A 14,337-nucleotide genomic window follows, 5' to 3' on the forward strand; every position below is an offset into this window, starting at 1 on the left:
AAAAAAATTGAATCTGATTTACGGGGGTGTATTCGATTGAGATTTTAATGCATTGTTTTTAGTCTATGGATTTTAATGGATTGTATGGGATTTTGATTTTTTTGCGGATTCTTGATGAAATGTCGCAGAGTTGATAGGATTTAGGTACAATGCTTCAAAATCCCATTGAATTTGGTGGGATTTCAAAAAACTTAAAATACACTGAAGAATGCCACAAAATCCATCATTTTATGAAATGAAAAAAAATCCATCAGCGTTTGAATACCATCAGATTTTAATGGATTTTAAACAATCCCAATTGAATACCATCGGATTTTAAAGCATAATTTAAAATCCCAATTGAATACCACTAGATTTTGTAGCATAGTTTAAAATCCCAATTGAATACCTCAAGATTTTAATAGATTTCAAACAATCCCAATCGAATACCCTCGGATTTCATGAATGCAAAAAAATGCTTTAAAATCCCAATCCAATACACCCCTCTTAGTATAGTTGCACAAAAGTTGTATTTAATCAATAAACAAATGAAGGCCTCTTCATTTCTTTTTCCAACTCTTCTTCATTTGTAACTTTCTCTTTTCTCGCCCTCCTACATTTTGATTAATCAACCTAGTCTTCTCGAAAAAAATCAATTAATAATCAATAAATTGTATATAATTTTGATTTTATGTGGATTTTTAATAAAATATCAAAGTATTGTACAAATTTTTTAGACTTTAACAACAATGCTTCAAAATCTCATAAATTTAGATAAAATTTCAAAAAATTTAAAATACATTAAGTAACGTCACAAAAAAAATTATGACAAAAAAACATAATACCATAAAATCCATCATTTCATTAAATTCATAAAAATCCATCATCATTTAAATACCATCAGATTTAGATGAATTTTAAACAATCCCAATTGAATACATTGAATTTTTAAGCATAATTCAAAATTCTGATTGAATATCATAAGATTTTGTATTGTAATTTAAAATCTTAATTGAATACCTACCCTCACATTCTATAAATGAAAAAAAAAATCATTAAAACTTTAATTGGATATATCTCTAAAGTAAAAATTGAAAATACTACAGAGAAACATATTAAGCCGTGCATATCCTCTGTTGTCTCGGTACACCCGGGTTCGAGTCTGCCTCACCCCGAGATTTGAACAGATGCTAATGTAAAGCATATAAGCCTGCATTGTAAAAAAAAAAAAAAATATTAAGCCGTGCGAGTGATACAAAGAATCAAAGATCCACACACCTGCGCCTTGAACAACAAACACATACTGAGAAGTGAGATACATCAAAAAATGGCCATGGATCAAGCTGACCTCACTACCGACCAGGTGATTCACTCTCCTTGCTATAACTCTCGCTCTACACACACTACAACAACAAAATTGTACGTATAGATTAATTCATTCAAATCACTTCCATTTCCTATTTGTGTCTTCATTCCAAGATTTGAATTGTGTGTGTATGTGTTTTTATTACTAGATTGCCATAAACATTTCTCGACAAGTTATTGTTGATTAGTTTTACTCATTTATAAACCAGGACATTATCATTACTTTGTCTATGCATGATCACAGGTTAAGCTTATGAATTATGATAAATGTATTCTGGCGTTTTTACCTCTGCTTCGTCAAATTCTGTGTTTATCATCAAAGTCATTGTATCTTTTACTTATTTAAGTTCAGCAGAAGATCATCGGTTGCTTGGTACAATGGGGTTAGCTGCAATTGAAATGTAATCGGCTTTGGGAGTAGTATAATTGAGTACTTTTGGATAAATAATTGGGTTATATAGTTTGAGCGTAACTGAGATAAGAACTAGTATAGTCTATTTTTTAAAATATATGGCTGGATTTCGCTAATAGGATGCTTGATAGTTTGTTTAAATATTGTTGTGTTAATAAGGATGGGCTTTTTATAAACAGAATATTAGATGCTACATAAAATTAAGGTTCAATTGTAGGTTTAAGCTAAAACAATGTACTTCTAAAAATAGTATCGCGGATAGTATAATGAAATGCAATGGAGATCAAGTGTATGATTCGGTTAATTAATTAGGTAAGTTTGAAGAAGAAAAGTTTAAGAGCACCATACATAAACTATTTATTAATATATATTTTTTAATTTATTATTATACAGGCTTGTGTTGCTATGCTTGTATTAATTTCTCTCCTGTTGTTGTTAAGATTTTGACGAGGGATATCCCATGGGAAACATACATGTCAACTAAGCTCATTTCTGGGACAGGCCTTCAATTGCTAAAGCGTTATGATAAGAAGCCTCAAAGTATCAAGGCGCAGTTGCTGGATGAAGTAATGATTTACCTGAACTTTTATCTGATACTACTAGGTGTATTAGTGTCCTTCAACATAAAATGCTCCGATTTTTTATTTTTCCGGTGAACTGTGTATGACAATTGACACGTTACTACTACTGCAATGCTATACAAATGTGGTAACAACTCCTTTATCTTCATAGTAGTTACCCATCATATAAGTGAGATTATAGTTTGTGTAGAATGTTATAAATTTATTCATCTTGTAAATTAAATCAACCCTAACTCTATTGTCTAACCTTTTCCTGTGGACCAGACTTAATAGTCACACATACTAACTAAGCATCATTTCTCTCTAAAAAAAAAGAACTCAGCATCATCAAAATGGAAAAGATCTCATTAATTGTTGATTATCTTCATTTGTCACATGCTCACAGCCTATGATTGTTCTTTATCTAGTTTCTTCGACGAGTCACCTTTTTCTATCCCATCTTCTCTCTAAAGATGTCTCTTGTTGATCTTAGAAATTTTGGTTAGTAATTATTTAATGAGTTATAATCAACGGAGCTTCATATGAAGTAATTCTCTTACAGGATGGTCCGGCTTATGTTCGAGTGTTTATAACTATTTTGCAAGAGATCTTCAAAGAAGAAACAGTTGAATATGTACTGGCTTTAATTGATGAAATGCTAGCAGGTAAAAATGTGATGAATACTAATTTGAGTTTTAATACAAATTAGATTTTACCATCTCAATAATTTATATATGCAGAAAACCCTGCACGAGCCAGATTATTTCATGACAAGTCCATTGGAAGTGGAGCTTATGAACCTTTCTTAAGGTCTGGTTATTGAACTGTCTATCTGTAAATGTTAGCCACCAAACTTGATACAAGAAAAGTGGTTGCATCTTTGGTTTTTTAAGTCTCCTTTCCTCTCTATACTGATCTGCATATCCACCTGAATATGCTTAAACAATTTATTAGTGTTAACTACCTTCTTCAAGGTTTCCTGAAAGTATTAGAGTACTATATCAGTTATTTATCATTGCTCTGTAATGAGCAACTGAAATTGCTGGAGCAGACATCTTATACTTAAAGCTGAAACTCTGATTTTATATCTTTGGAAACCTAGCTAGTTATACACTTACAAGTAATACATTTGTTGATTGTCATTTGAACTGTAATTTTTTTTTATTTCACTAGATGTCAAAATTTAGTGTAGAGTATCCTTACACAGCAGTAATAGTAAATGCTGATGTGTATCCGTTACTGCCCCAGATCAACTGAAAAGGATTGCCTACATTTGGGTGCTTTAAGTAAAACTGGAAAATCTGAATGAAGTGACTGGATTATTAAGTAGGATTGGTAAATAATCTCCTTAAGATTTTCTCCCTATGTATTAATTTAAGATCTTAAAACCAAATGAATATGATGATAAAATTAGTGACTTCCATCCATTCAGTTACATGAAAAAGTTATTGGACAGTCTCTTGCAGTATCCGAATATCGTCTTCTGATAATGTTCTATGCAAAATATGAAGATACTTTGTATACCGCTGCCTATGAGATCATCTCAACAGAAGACCATAACAATGATTGTTCTCTGTTCTATTATCATAAATCGGATCCCAGTTTCTTATTCACTGAACAGTGCAAGTAGTCATTATGATACAATCTGTTGCATTATACCAGCATATTTTGTGGTAATCTATTTTCAGCTGCAACTAATTAAACAGTGTATTGTCTGCTTCAGATTGCTTTGGAAGGGAAGTTGGTATATACAAGAGAAAAGCTGTAACATACTTACCTTGATAATAAGGTACTTGAGTTATAAATCATTACACAGTGTAATTAGAACTATTCAGAGACAAAATATTGACTCGATGTACCATACTTCTTACAAACATGATATTTCATATTAGTGCAAGATTAAAAGCTCAGGATGCTGCACTCATGAATGGTGAGCCTTCTGATTCCAAGAAGAAACTTACCACTGTTGAGGAAGTTCTGAGAGGACAGTTGGATTGGGTTTGTGCTCAGGTTCGTTGATAACCATATACTATAAATTACTTTGAATTTGACTTTTTGTGTTTTTCTTTATACAAGTATTGCACGGCCTGTGCAATAATATATTAAACAATAATTAACATGTATAAATTAAAAATTGTTATGTGATTGAGAGTGAATCTTTGATGAGATTTAAGATATATAGAGTACTATAATATGAGTAAATTACTCATAAAAGTTTATGAAATTAATATGATATATCATCAGTAAATAAAATCATGATTAGAAGAATAGAATTTTGAACCGAATTTCCTTTTAATCCAAGTCTAAATTAACTCTGCGTGCTCAATTTCTTCCAACTTTATAAAATTCTTATTTCATGTCATAAAACAATACATTTTAATTATTATCCAACTACTCACTGAATACTATTAATATATGACAAAATCTTGTATATATATAAATAGATACCCTATCAATAAATAGATAGACTGATAGAGATCACTTGTTTTAATTTTTTTTTTTTTTTTTTTATCGTTTTGATAACCTATAAGTGGGAGTGTGTTTGGTGTGCATGTGAACTGCTGAGGCTCTAATGCTCTATATTTTTTTTTTTATGAGATATTATAATGAGAATAACCTATATTAGAATGTTCATATCCTAGATCCTAGGTCTCTTCCAAGTGGCCACTTAAGTAGACATAGGTGAAGGGAACTATAGTATATACTATAAATGATTCTTGCAATAAGAGAATGCTGGCTTGTTGAGGTTTAATATCTGTTTCTCTATATTTATGTGCGTATGTATGTGAGCGTGGGCTTTTGTGTGCTGTTTCCATGTGGTGATAACCTTATCCTTTGCATGTTAAGAACCGCACCGAACCTAACGGAAAGGAGTGTGAGCATATACCTCCAATTGCTAAAAATAGGACGGAGCCATTTCAGGTTAAGAAGATGTGAAATTTTTTCTCTTAAACATGTGTTCTAACCATTTTATGTTATGCAAAATTCATAATACACTTATTTTAGCCCATTTTAGAACTTTGTGGATCGAGAGGATAGCGTGCTAGCAAATGGATCAACAAATTACTACACAGCCAACTAAAAGACCCAAATATCGCTTTGTAGACTCATTTGTAATTAAAACATGTCCTGGTGTCCTTATAATTGATTGTTCAATTTGCTGAGCCTATTAGAGCTGGGCAATGACAGAGGCCATTTCCTATTCTATTGGGCCCCTACGATATACAAGTTAGGCAAAAACTAGGCTTGGCTAAGAATTGATAAAGAGTTACAACGCAGGGCACATAATAAAACTACCTGACCCCACAATTACATTAAACTCATTTTATGTAAAATATAGGAGTAGATTAAAATATTATAAAATCACACCAACTACTGTACTGGTCTCAGGCCAGCAAGGTGAGACTTGGACAGGTTTTTATATATGCTCCAATGCTGAATGTAGAATTCGGATCCATTTCACATGTTCCAACTTGGCACTTGGGCTAGTGGGATTGGGACAGTTCTTATATATATGCTCCAATGCTGAATGTAGAAATCGGATCCATTTCACATGTTCCAACGCTGCACTTGGGCTTGCGTTGGACATGCTCTTAGGGCCATATTATACCTGTCTAGCTTGGAGCTCTGGACGCGTTTGTTCGACGCATGTGTAGACATAGTTTTATATTTAAAAGACGATGTATAAACATTCCCAAATAGATCTTTTATCAAACGCACTGACTTGTGGTTAGACATAGTATGGAGCTTGAGGTATTTCCATCGACTTTTGGAAATCGGTACTTGTATTTTCCCATGGGTAAAGTTGACATTTAACTCCTGTATACTAGATCATTTGTAAAATAATAGATTTAGAGGATATTTGTGGTTGAACTTAATTATTAGTTCAAAGTTGTGTTGCCTGTTCTCATACTATACATATTACATATGATCAGGATACAGCATCTTTTCTTCCCTCTTTGAAGAATCTAAGTTACCTACAGTGAATTTATGATGACTTGATCTTCTATTCAGCTGGCAGATATAAAAACTCAATAGACAATTGTAATGGCGGATCTCCGTTGTAATAAAATTTAGATTCCTGCCTATTAACCTTGAAACCCGAATGTAGATTCACTGTCTTAAAACCAATTTTTAGTAAACAATAGACAATACCGCAGTATGGTCGTACGGGAGAGGAGAAACTTACTCAAGCTATATCATATATCATATTGTGTCGAACACTCATATATATTGAGAAGTAAACTGATACGATTATGTAGAAGAGTAAGAATTAGAATCCCGTGGTACTCCTGGAAATTTAATTAAACTCGATTCATTGAATATTCTAAGTAGAAGGTTCTTCTGTATATCTCAAGACGAATACATTTGAAAATAGGAAAGTCCAATACGGTAATAACCCGACACTGAAAATTTTAATTGAGATTCATGACTGTTTGCCGTTTGGATATGTAGTCTTTATCTTAGATATAATTGACATGTCAAGTTGGGGAGCTCCAAAATGAGATTGTTTTTGTGTTCTAAATTATGCAGTAGAAGCCGTTTTTTCTGAAATGTAGTTGACGATTCGTATTTGGATAATTCAAGATAAAAGTAAATGAAAAAATTGTTTATTGCCTAATTATATCGAAAAGCTGAGTATGGTGCCAAGGGGAGCAGAGTACAATGGTTTCTATATCTTCAAGGTTTATAACTATTTTCCATTTCCTTTCTGTCCACACCTCTGGACTCTCACTGCCGTGCTTTATTATTTAAAGCATATAATGTAAAGGACAATTCCTTTATTAGAACTGTTTGTAAGCCATAAGCAAGATCTAAATTAAGATTTAAAATGTTCTTTTCATTTCTGGAAAAATATTATTTAAGACTCAGGTTAGGCTTCTAAATATAGAAACCTTGACTTGCTTAAGCTTTTTATAAATGCTATTATAATTTTGGGTCGCTTGTGCAGCTCAAACAGCCTTCGCATGCAAGCTGTAACATTCATACAGCTATCAGTTGTCTGTCAAAATTATTGAAAGAGCCTTATGTTAGATCAGCATTTGTACAAGCAGATGGAGTGAAGCTGCTTGTTCCTCTGATTTCGCCAGCTTCCACTCAGCAATCTATGCAGGTAACCCCACATTTTGTTTTTGGATCACACAATAATTTTGCAATATTAGGCCAATTTGAAAATCTCAGTCCCTCCCTCGTATTAAAGGCATAGTCTAAGTTTAATAATATTTAGCTTTAATTGTTGAAACAGATATGTGACCATTAGTACTATGTTGACTTCATCTAGTCAGGCTCAAATAACTTTACTTGGTCACTCTGACATGCTCTCCCTAGTCCCTAGTTCAGAACATGTGATTGCAATTCTTTTTTTTAACAGCTCCTTTATGAAACATGTCTTTCCATTTGGCTTTTGTCATTCTACGAACCTGCAATTGATTACTTGGCTACTTCTAGAAGCCTGCAGCGTCTAATTGAGGTCGTCAAAGGTTCAACAAAAGAAAAGGTAAGTTCTTATTCTTTCTACGTAGATCACATTTTTGCCAATATCAATCTTGGCATTTAGCTGTTCAATCAATAGATAACATACCAATTAAATTCATCAATTTGAGTTTATATGTTTGATGTCTAAATGCGCGTAGGTTGTCCGGGTGATTGTCTTGACACTCAAGAATCTTCTTTCTAAAGGTACTTTTGGTGCTCAAATGGTAGACCTCGGATTGCTACAAGTTGTTCAGAATTTGAAAGCGCAAGCATGGAGTGATGAGGTGTTAAAACATTTATTATCTTAAAGCATTAGAAGTGTAATAAACCTGTAGAAAAGATATTGTCATTACATCAAACATCTGGTCGTATAACATAATAGATGGAATATGCGCATATTCATTCTCAGATTTTGTTATAACTTGTAACATTGCTTAGGACATGTTACTATCTGCAATATGTCAAGTTAATAGATATCTTGCTGGAGTTTTCTAACTGATATCTGTTATCCAAAATTTTCAACTATGTAAGTGCAGTAGTATTTGAATACCTCTGGAAGCCTATTATTTATTACCTGCTTGATTCGGCATCTTATATTACAGCTTTCACTTGACACGACTAACTTTTGAGTAGAAGTAATTAACACGTATATCTTAATCCGTCTGCAAGCCTGATGATTATTAGTTGCTTTATGCACCACCTTGTTACAACTAATACTTGAGATGGCTCTTGTTTTTTAGTTTTGTTGATATCTGAAAAAGAGATCAAGAAACTAAGATTTAAGTAAAATATATTTAGTTTTAGTGAATGCTCTTTAGAAGGTACTGACAAAAAAATTCAACATAAAAGATGCAGACTTCCATAAAGACATTCCCTACAAGGTCAAGCAACTATAACCAGATGAAATATATTAAGTTTTAATTACATGCTCTTTACAAGTTTCTTCAATTAAGTAACAAAGGAAATACATAGAGTATAAGAGTACCGATAAAGCATTTAATGTAAAATATGTAGACTTCCATAAAATCCCTACAATGAGTTTGTAAAGAGTGAATCCTGTTTTTAAGTCTATATCCTAGAATCAATTATCCTATATACTTGCTTTTTAATTTTAAAACAGCAACTCTTATTCAATTGCATTAGTTGACTTTTCCAGGATCTGTTGGAAGCTCTGAATCAACTGGATGAAGGATTGAAAGACAAGATTAAGAAGTTAAGTTCTTTTGACAAGTACAAGCAGGAAGTCCTTCTGGGGCAGCTTGACTGGTCCCCCATGCACAAAGATTCCATATTCTGGCGAGATAACATTTCTAACTTTGAAGAGAATGATTTCCAGGTATAGCTTGTACTATTGCTAGTATTTTGGCATAACTTAATTCTGATTTGACATACACTTGCTCTATTTGAAAATTTCGAGTAACTCTTCAAGTACTTTAGATCCCATTATTTTATCTATGATAAAGAAGTATCTGTCCTAATGTTACAAGGTGATATTCAACTACCTATTCCTTAATCAGTTGTTTAATGATATCCAGATAAGTTGATTACAAACATGTCCATGCTACATAAATTACCCAAGTTAATAGCAATTTGTTAAACAAATTTTACTATAAAATAAAGTTAGAATGTTTTTAAAAGGGTTTTTACACTGCAAATAGTGTGCATGTGCATCAACTGAGAACATTTTGAGACACTTTATCAATAGAGTTTTTTTCTTATTATCTAACCGTCCTCCCTGTCTTGAAATTTATATCAATCATAAGAAGAAAAACCGAAAGGCATATGCATAGCACTTGTGGTCTGCCTCAATATATTGAGTAGTTAACCTCTTTCTATATTCACAATATTATGGTAGATTTCATTGGTAATTTCCCAGGGACCTCATCTTTTGTCTCTCTTTTTTTCAATTGCAACGGTAAGATACTAATAATTCTAACTAGGTTGTAGAGCTTTAGGTATTAAAAGGTGATCCATCCTTACTCCATTGAACAATAATAGCTAGCTTTTATCCCTCTTTTAACACTTTCTTTGGATGAGGTTGCATGTTCTCACTACAATACTTTCTTTTGGTAGATAAGCATGCACCAAAGTATGACAACTAGGATTAGTAAACATGAGTTTATACTTTATTGCCTGGGAAATTCTTTACAGACCTGTTGGGTACAATTTGTCATTAATGTATAAAAGCTGGAATTACATTGTGTTTTCAATAGTTAGTTAATATATGTAATGCCAGATGATTAGAGCTAAAGGCGATAATGTATGAGGCTTGCGTCACATCGGGATCTTCCAGTTTTTCTGAAAGAAACTTAAGTTGTAGCCCCTGTATGCATCAAATTTTTTAATCTTTATTTAGTAATTTTTTTTTTTTAATCTTTTACAAATGTCTCTTGTCTTGGTGGGTGTGCAGGGGTTGAGAGTAGTTTTACTAAGAATACTACAAGTCAGAACTAGAGTTTGATACTCGAAGCACCTCATGCATATGTATCTAAATCATACTCCCTCTGTCCCTCTCATTTGTTTACAGTTTTTTTACACTGTTCGACACGCGTTTCAAGGCGTATATAAAACATAGTTATACAACTTTTTTTTGGAAAATTTCTTTTTTGTATAAAAATATAAACATCAAACTTTTATTCGGAAGAAAAAAAAGTTCAAAATAATTTATCAAACTACGTTTTATAAGAGCATTAGAATGCGTGCCGAGCCCCCGTCCCCCAATGTAAACAAATGAGGGGGACGGAGGGAGTATGATTCAAGCCTACATATATTCATATTATATAGTATAATTTAATAAGGGTAGGTGTCTAACACTATAATAGATACTCCATCTTCCTTAGATTTTTCACTATTTTAATACTTATAATAATTCATGTGTACATTAGATCCTGATAATCCTTAGTCTCTTCTTCCATCAGTTGCAAACTGTGATTTTGCTCGATCTTAATAACTTGTCAACAGAGTTGTGTCGGATTAGCTGAATCTAAAATTATTGTGACACTCATGCTTTGACAGATTCTTAGAGTACTCATTACAATTCTGGGCACATCCAGTGATGCAAGATCACTTGCTGTTGCTTGCTATGATCTCTCACAATTCATCCAGTACCACCCTGCTGGTCGGATCATAGTGACAGACCTAAAAGCAAAGGAGCAGGTAATGAAATTGATGAACCATGAGAATGCGGAGGTCACCAAAAATGCCTTGCTTTGCATCCAGAGGCTATTCCTTGGTGCCAAGTACGCAAGTTTTTTGCAGGTCTGAGATCATTCCTGAAAATATATTTGGCTTTTCGGAATAAAGTAATTTATATGACCTGATTGTGCATTTTTTTTGCTCTAATAATCATCATAATGTGAGAGGTAAAGATGTGGGTCATGTATTTAGCAAAAAAAAAAGATGTGGGTCATGTCACTCGGCTGTTTAAATTTATTTCGGAGAGTTATTTGTTTTGTAGTACTATACAATAAAGTGAACGATTATTATTTTCATTGTACTTACTAAATCTAATCCAGGACATAAACTATTGCGAATTTCTGCTAAATGTCCTTCATAGTTCATACTACATAATCTTCAGTATGTCCAAAGTGTTTGTACCAGATAAAGATAAAAGGGATAATGGCATTGCGGGGAAATGAAATAGAAGGAATTCAGGTCTTCGGACCATTTCAGATATAAATTTTATTATTCAAAATTTCGGGAACATCTTGCAGGTCCTTTAACTAGATAGTGACATTTCTTTGATCGGAGATCTTTTCCACAGAAAATTCTAACTTATAGTACACCTCATAGCATCTCCAACGGCGTTGGTTATAATCGTTGGCTAAATTGGACCTGTAAGAGCATCTCCAACCATCTAAATCCCTTGGCTAAAAGGTGAATTGACATACTTAAAATAAAAAAATTTAGCCAACAGCTCCAAAAACCTAATTCCAACCATGCTAACCTGTTGTCTATAAATTTAGCCAACCTCCTATGGATGACTAAATTTGTCGAACCTCTACAGGTCTGTAATAAAATCTGTAGGAAGATTGTACATCATTTATTACCATATTGAACTGATATATTCTATTTTAACAATTTAAAATATTAATAACATACTATTTTAAAATTATAGCCAACCAATATAGCCAGTACCGTTGAAGTAAAATGTCTTACAGGTTCAGCAAATTTTACATAATGTCTTACAGGTCCAATTTAGCCAACAATTATAGCCAACGTCATTGGAAATTTGAAACCTTTAGATATACTAATCAGTTTTTTTTAAGAAAATTATTCACCCAATGAATTCAATTTAAAATATCGGGTTTGGTCACGGAATAATCCAGATGGTATTGGACTATTGGTACTCTTTTTCGAACGTTCATTGCTGATGCTAATTAACTTTGAAGTTCGAATAGATTGTTCATTAAACTTGAGTAATAAGAGCATCTCCAACCATCTAAAACCCTTAGCTAAAAGGTGAGTTGCATACTTAAAATAAAAAGATTTAACCAACAGCTCCAAAAACACAACTCCAACGATGATGAGCTGTTGTCTATAAATTTAGCCAACCTCCTATGGATGGCTAAATTTGTCGAACCTCTACAGGTCTGTAAGAAAATCTGTAGGAAGATTGTACATCATTTATTACCATATTGAACTGATATATTCTATTTTAACAATTTAAAATATTAATAACATACTATTTTTAAATTATAGCCAATCAATATAGTCAGTACCATTGTAGCAAAATGTCTTACAGGTTCAGCAAATTTTACATGATGTTTTACAGATCCAATTTAGCCAACGATTATAGCCAACGCCGTTGGAGATGCTCTAATGATACTAATTGACAAAAACAGGGAACGTTAGAATTGCTTTCCAGCTCCACCACAACGGTCACATACATTCAAATATGACCGTTTAAACACCTCTCATCATCTTCACTTCACACCATTATTTAAACCACTCCCTCCCTCCCTCCCCTTCCACATCAAACAATCAACCACACCTTCTCCAAAATACACAAATACCCTCTTCCCAACTCAACATTTTCCAAAATGGGTGGCCTCACACTCGGCGATTCCTCAACACATCCCACTCAAAAAATCTTCCTCTTCGCAAACTACATTCTCTTAGGCGCAGCCTCTAGCTGCATTTTCCTGACCCTTTCTCTCCGCTTGATCCCCTCGCTTGTCGGCTTCTTCCTCATCCTCCTCCACATCCTCACCATCGGCGGCGCTGTGGCGGGCTGCGCCGCCGCCTCCTCCGGCGCCGGAAAATGGTATGCTGCACACATGATGGTCACCGTGCTTTCCGCAATCTTTCAGGGCTCTGTTTCGGTGCTAATTTTCACTAGTAGTGAGGACTTTTTGGGTAAACTGAAATCATATGTTAGAGAAGAAGATGGTGTCATGATCTTGAAATTGGCTGGGGGATTGTGTGTTTTGATCTTCTGTTTGGAGTGGATTGTTTTAACACTTGCCTTCTTTGTGAAATATTATTCGTTGGATGAGAATGTGGAGGTGAAGAGAAGTGCTAAGGTTCAACAAGAATTGGATTATCTGCCTTACCCGGTTTAAGGTTGTGTATTTAAATCTCTTGATATTCATGTGATTGTAATATTATTTATTTGATTCGATTGGTTTATTGAAGATTTATGCTCAATTATTTTGGCATATTACAGATTTGTGTTTTTGTTTGGTTTGAGAAATTAGTCCAACATGTAGAAGACTGAGCTTTAGGTGTCCCCTGATCTATTAACATTAACTACACAAAATTTTGATAGAAAATTTAAACAAATGCTAAAGAGAGGTAGAAAGGAAAATGCTAGGGACCCCAAAAAATTGTCCCAAATTTTTTTCCCAAATGAGGTGTCTAATCCTGATTGGTTGCATTTACTCCCAAAATAATGAGGCCCCCTTGTAGATTCATTCATCACCCAATCATAACTCTCCACTTGTTTGCCACATCATTTGGTAACAATTTTTGGGAAAATATTTTGGGGTACCTAGCATTGCTCGAGGTAGAAATGTCAAAAAGATAAAACAAAAAGGATTGTGTATATCAACTCTTTGGGGTTTTCTCACAAATACGGGTTTAGAAAGTTGTTTTTAAAATATTGTAAATATAAATTTTTAAATAAACACATGTGTAAAAATATCATTTTCAGAATTTTGGTTTACAAAAAACAGGTTTGTAAAAAAATCCTATTAAATATAATTTCATATAAAAAGCAAATATGAAAGTTAGGCATTCCGTATCTTTAAGATCAGGAGCTTGTTGTTTGTTATAGACGGTTCTTTATGGGTCTTTGATTAATAGGGAGGTTACGAAATTCGATAAACTATATAGTCTTGCAAAAGATATGATCGAGCTGTAATTGGAGTCGAGCGACTCGTGAGCTCGTTTGGCTCGAACTCATTTAACTGAACTCGGCTCCGCTCGACCTGTTAAACGAGATATCACAAGTAACAAGCAAATACGAAAGTTAGGCATTTCATATTTTTAAGATCAGGTTCTGTAAATTTTACGGTCTTGCGAAAGACATCCCCGAGCTGTATT

At 33.4% G+C, this 14,337-nt stretch overlaps 2 protein-coding genes across 2 annotated transcripts; both read left to right on the forward strand.

Moving 5' to 3' along the window:
* The first annotated feature begins 1,198 nt into the window (after positions 1 to 1,198).
* Positions 1,199 to 11,324, forward strand: LOC108194038 (V-type proton ATPase subunit H). Its single transcript, XM_017360929.2, has 11 exons — positions 1,199 to 1,342; positions 2,197 to 2,322; positions 2,879 to 2,981; positions 3,057 to 3,126; positions 4,040 to 4,105; positions 4,209 to 4,326; positions 7,268 to 7,429; positions 7,688 to 7,813; positions 7,950 to 8,075; positions 8,948 to 9,127; positions 10,807 to 11,324. Exons 1-11 carry the CDS (start codon positions 1,307 to 1,309, stop codon positions 11,053 to 11,055), a joined length of 1,362 nt encoding a protein of 453 aa, XP_017216418.1. The 5' UTR covers positions 1,199 to 1,306; the 3' UTR covers positions 11,056 to 11,324.
* Positions 11,325 to 12,747: 1,423 nt separating this feature from the next.
* On the forward strand, positions 12,748 to 13,451 carry LOC108195203 (uncharacterized). The gene has a single exon (XM_017362157.2). It carries the CDS (start codon positions 12,834 to 12,836, stop codon positions 13,353 to 13,355), a length of 522 nt encoding a protein of 173 aa, XP_017217646.1. The 5' UTR covers positions 12,748 to 12,833; the 3' UTR covers positions 13,356 to 13,451.
* The last annotated feature ends 886 nt before the right edge of the window (positions 13,452 to 14,337 follow it).

Source organism: Daucus carota, chromosome 7 (genome assembly GCF_001625215.2).
Source record: "Daucus carota subsp. sativus chromosome 7, DH1 v3.0, whole genome shotgun sequence".
In the NCBI taxonomy this organism is placed as follows: Eukaryota; Viridiplantae; Streptophyta; class Magnoliopsida; order Apiales; family Apiaceae; genus Daucus; species Daucus carota.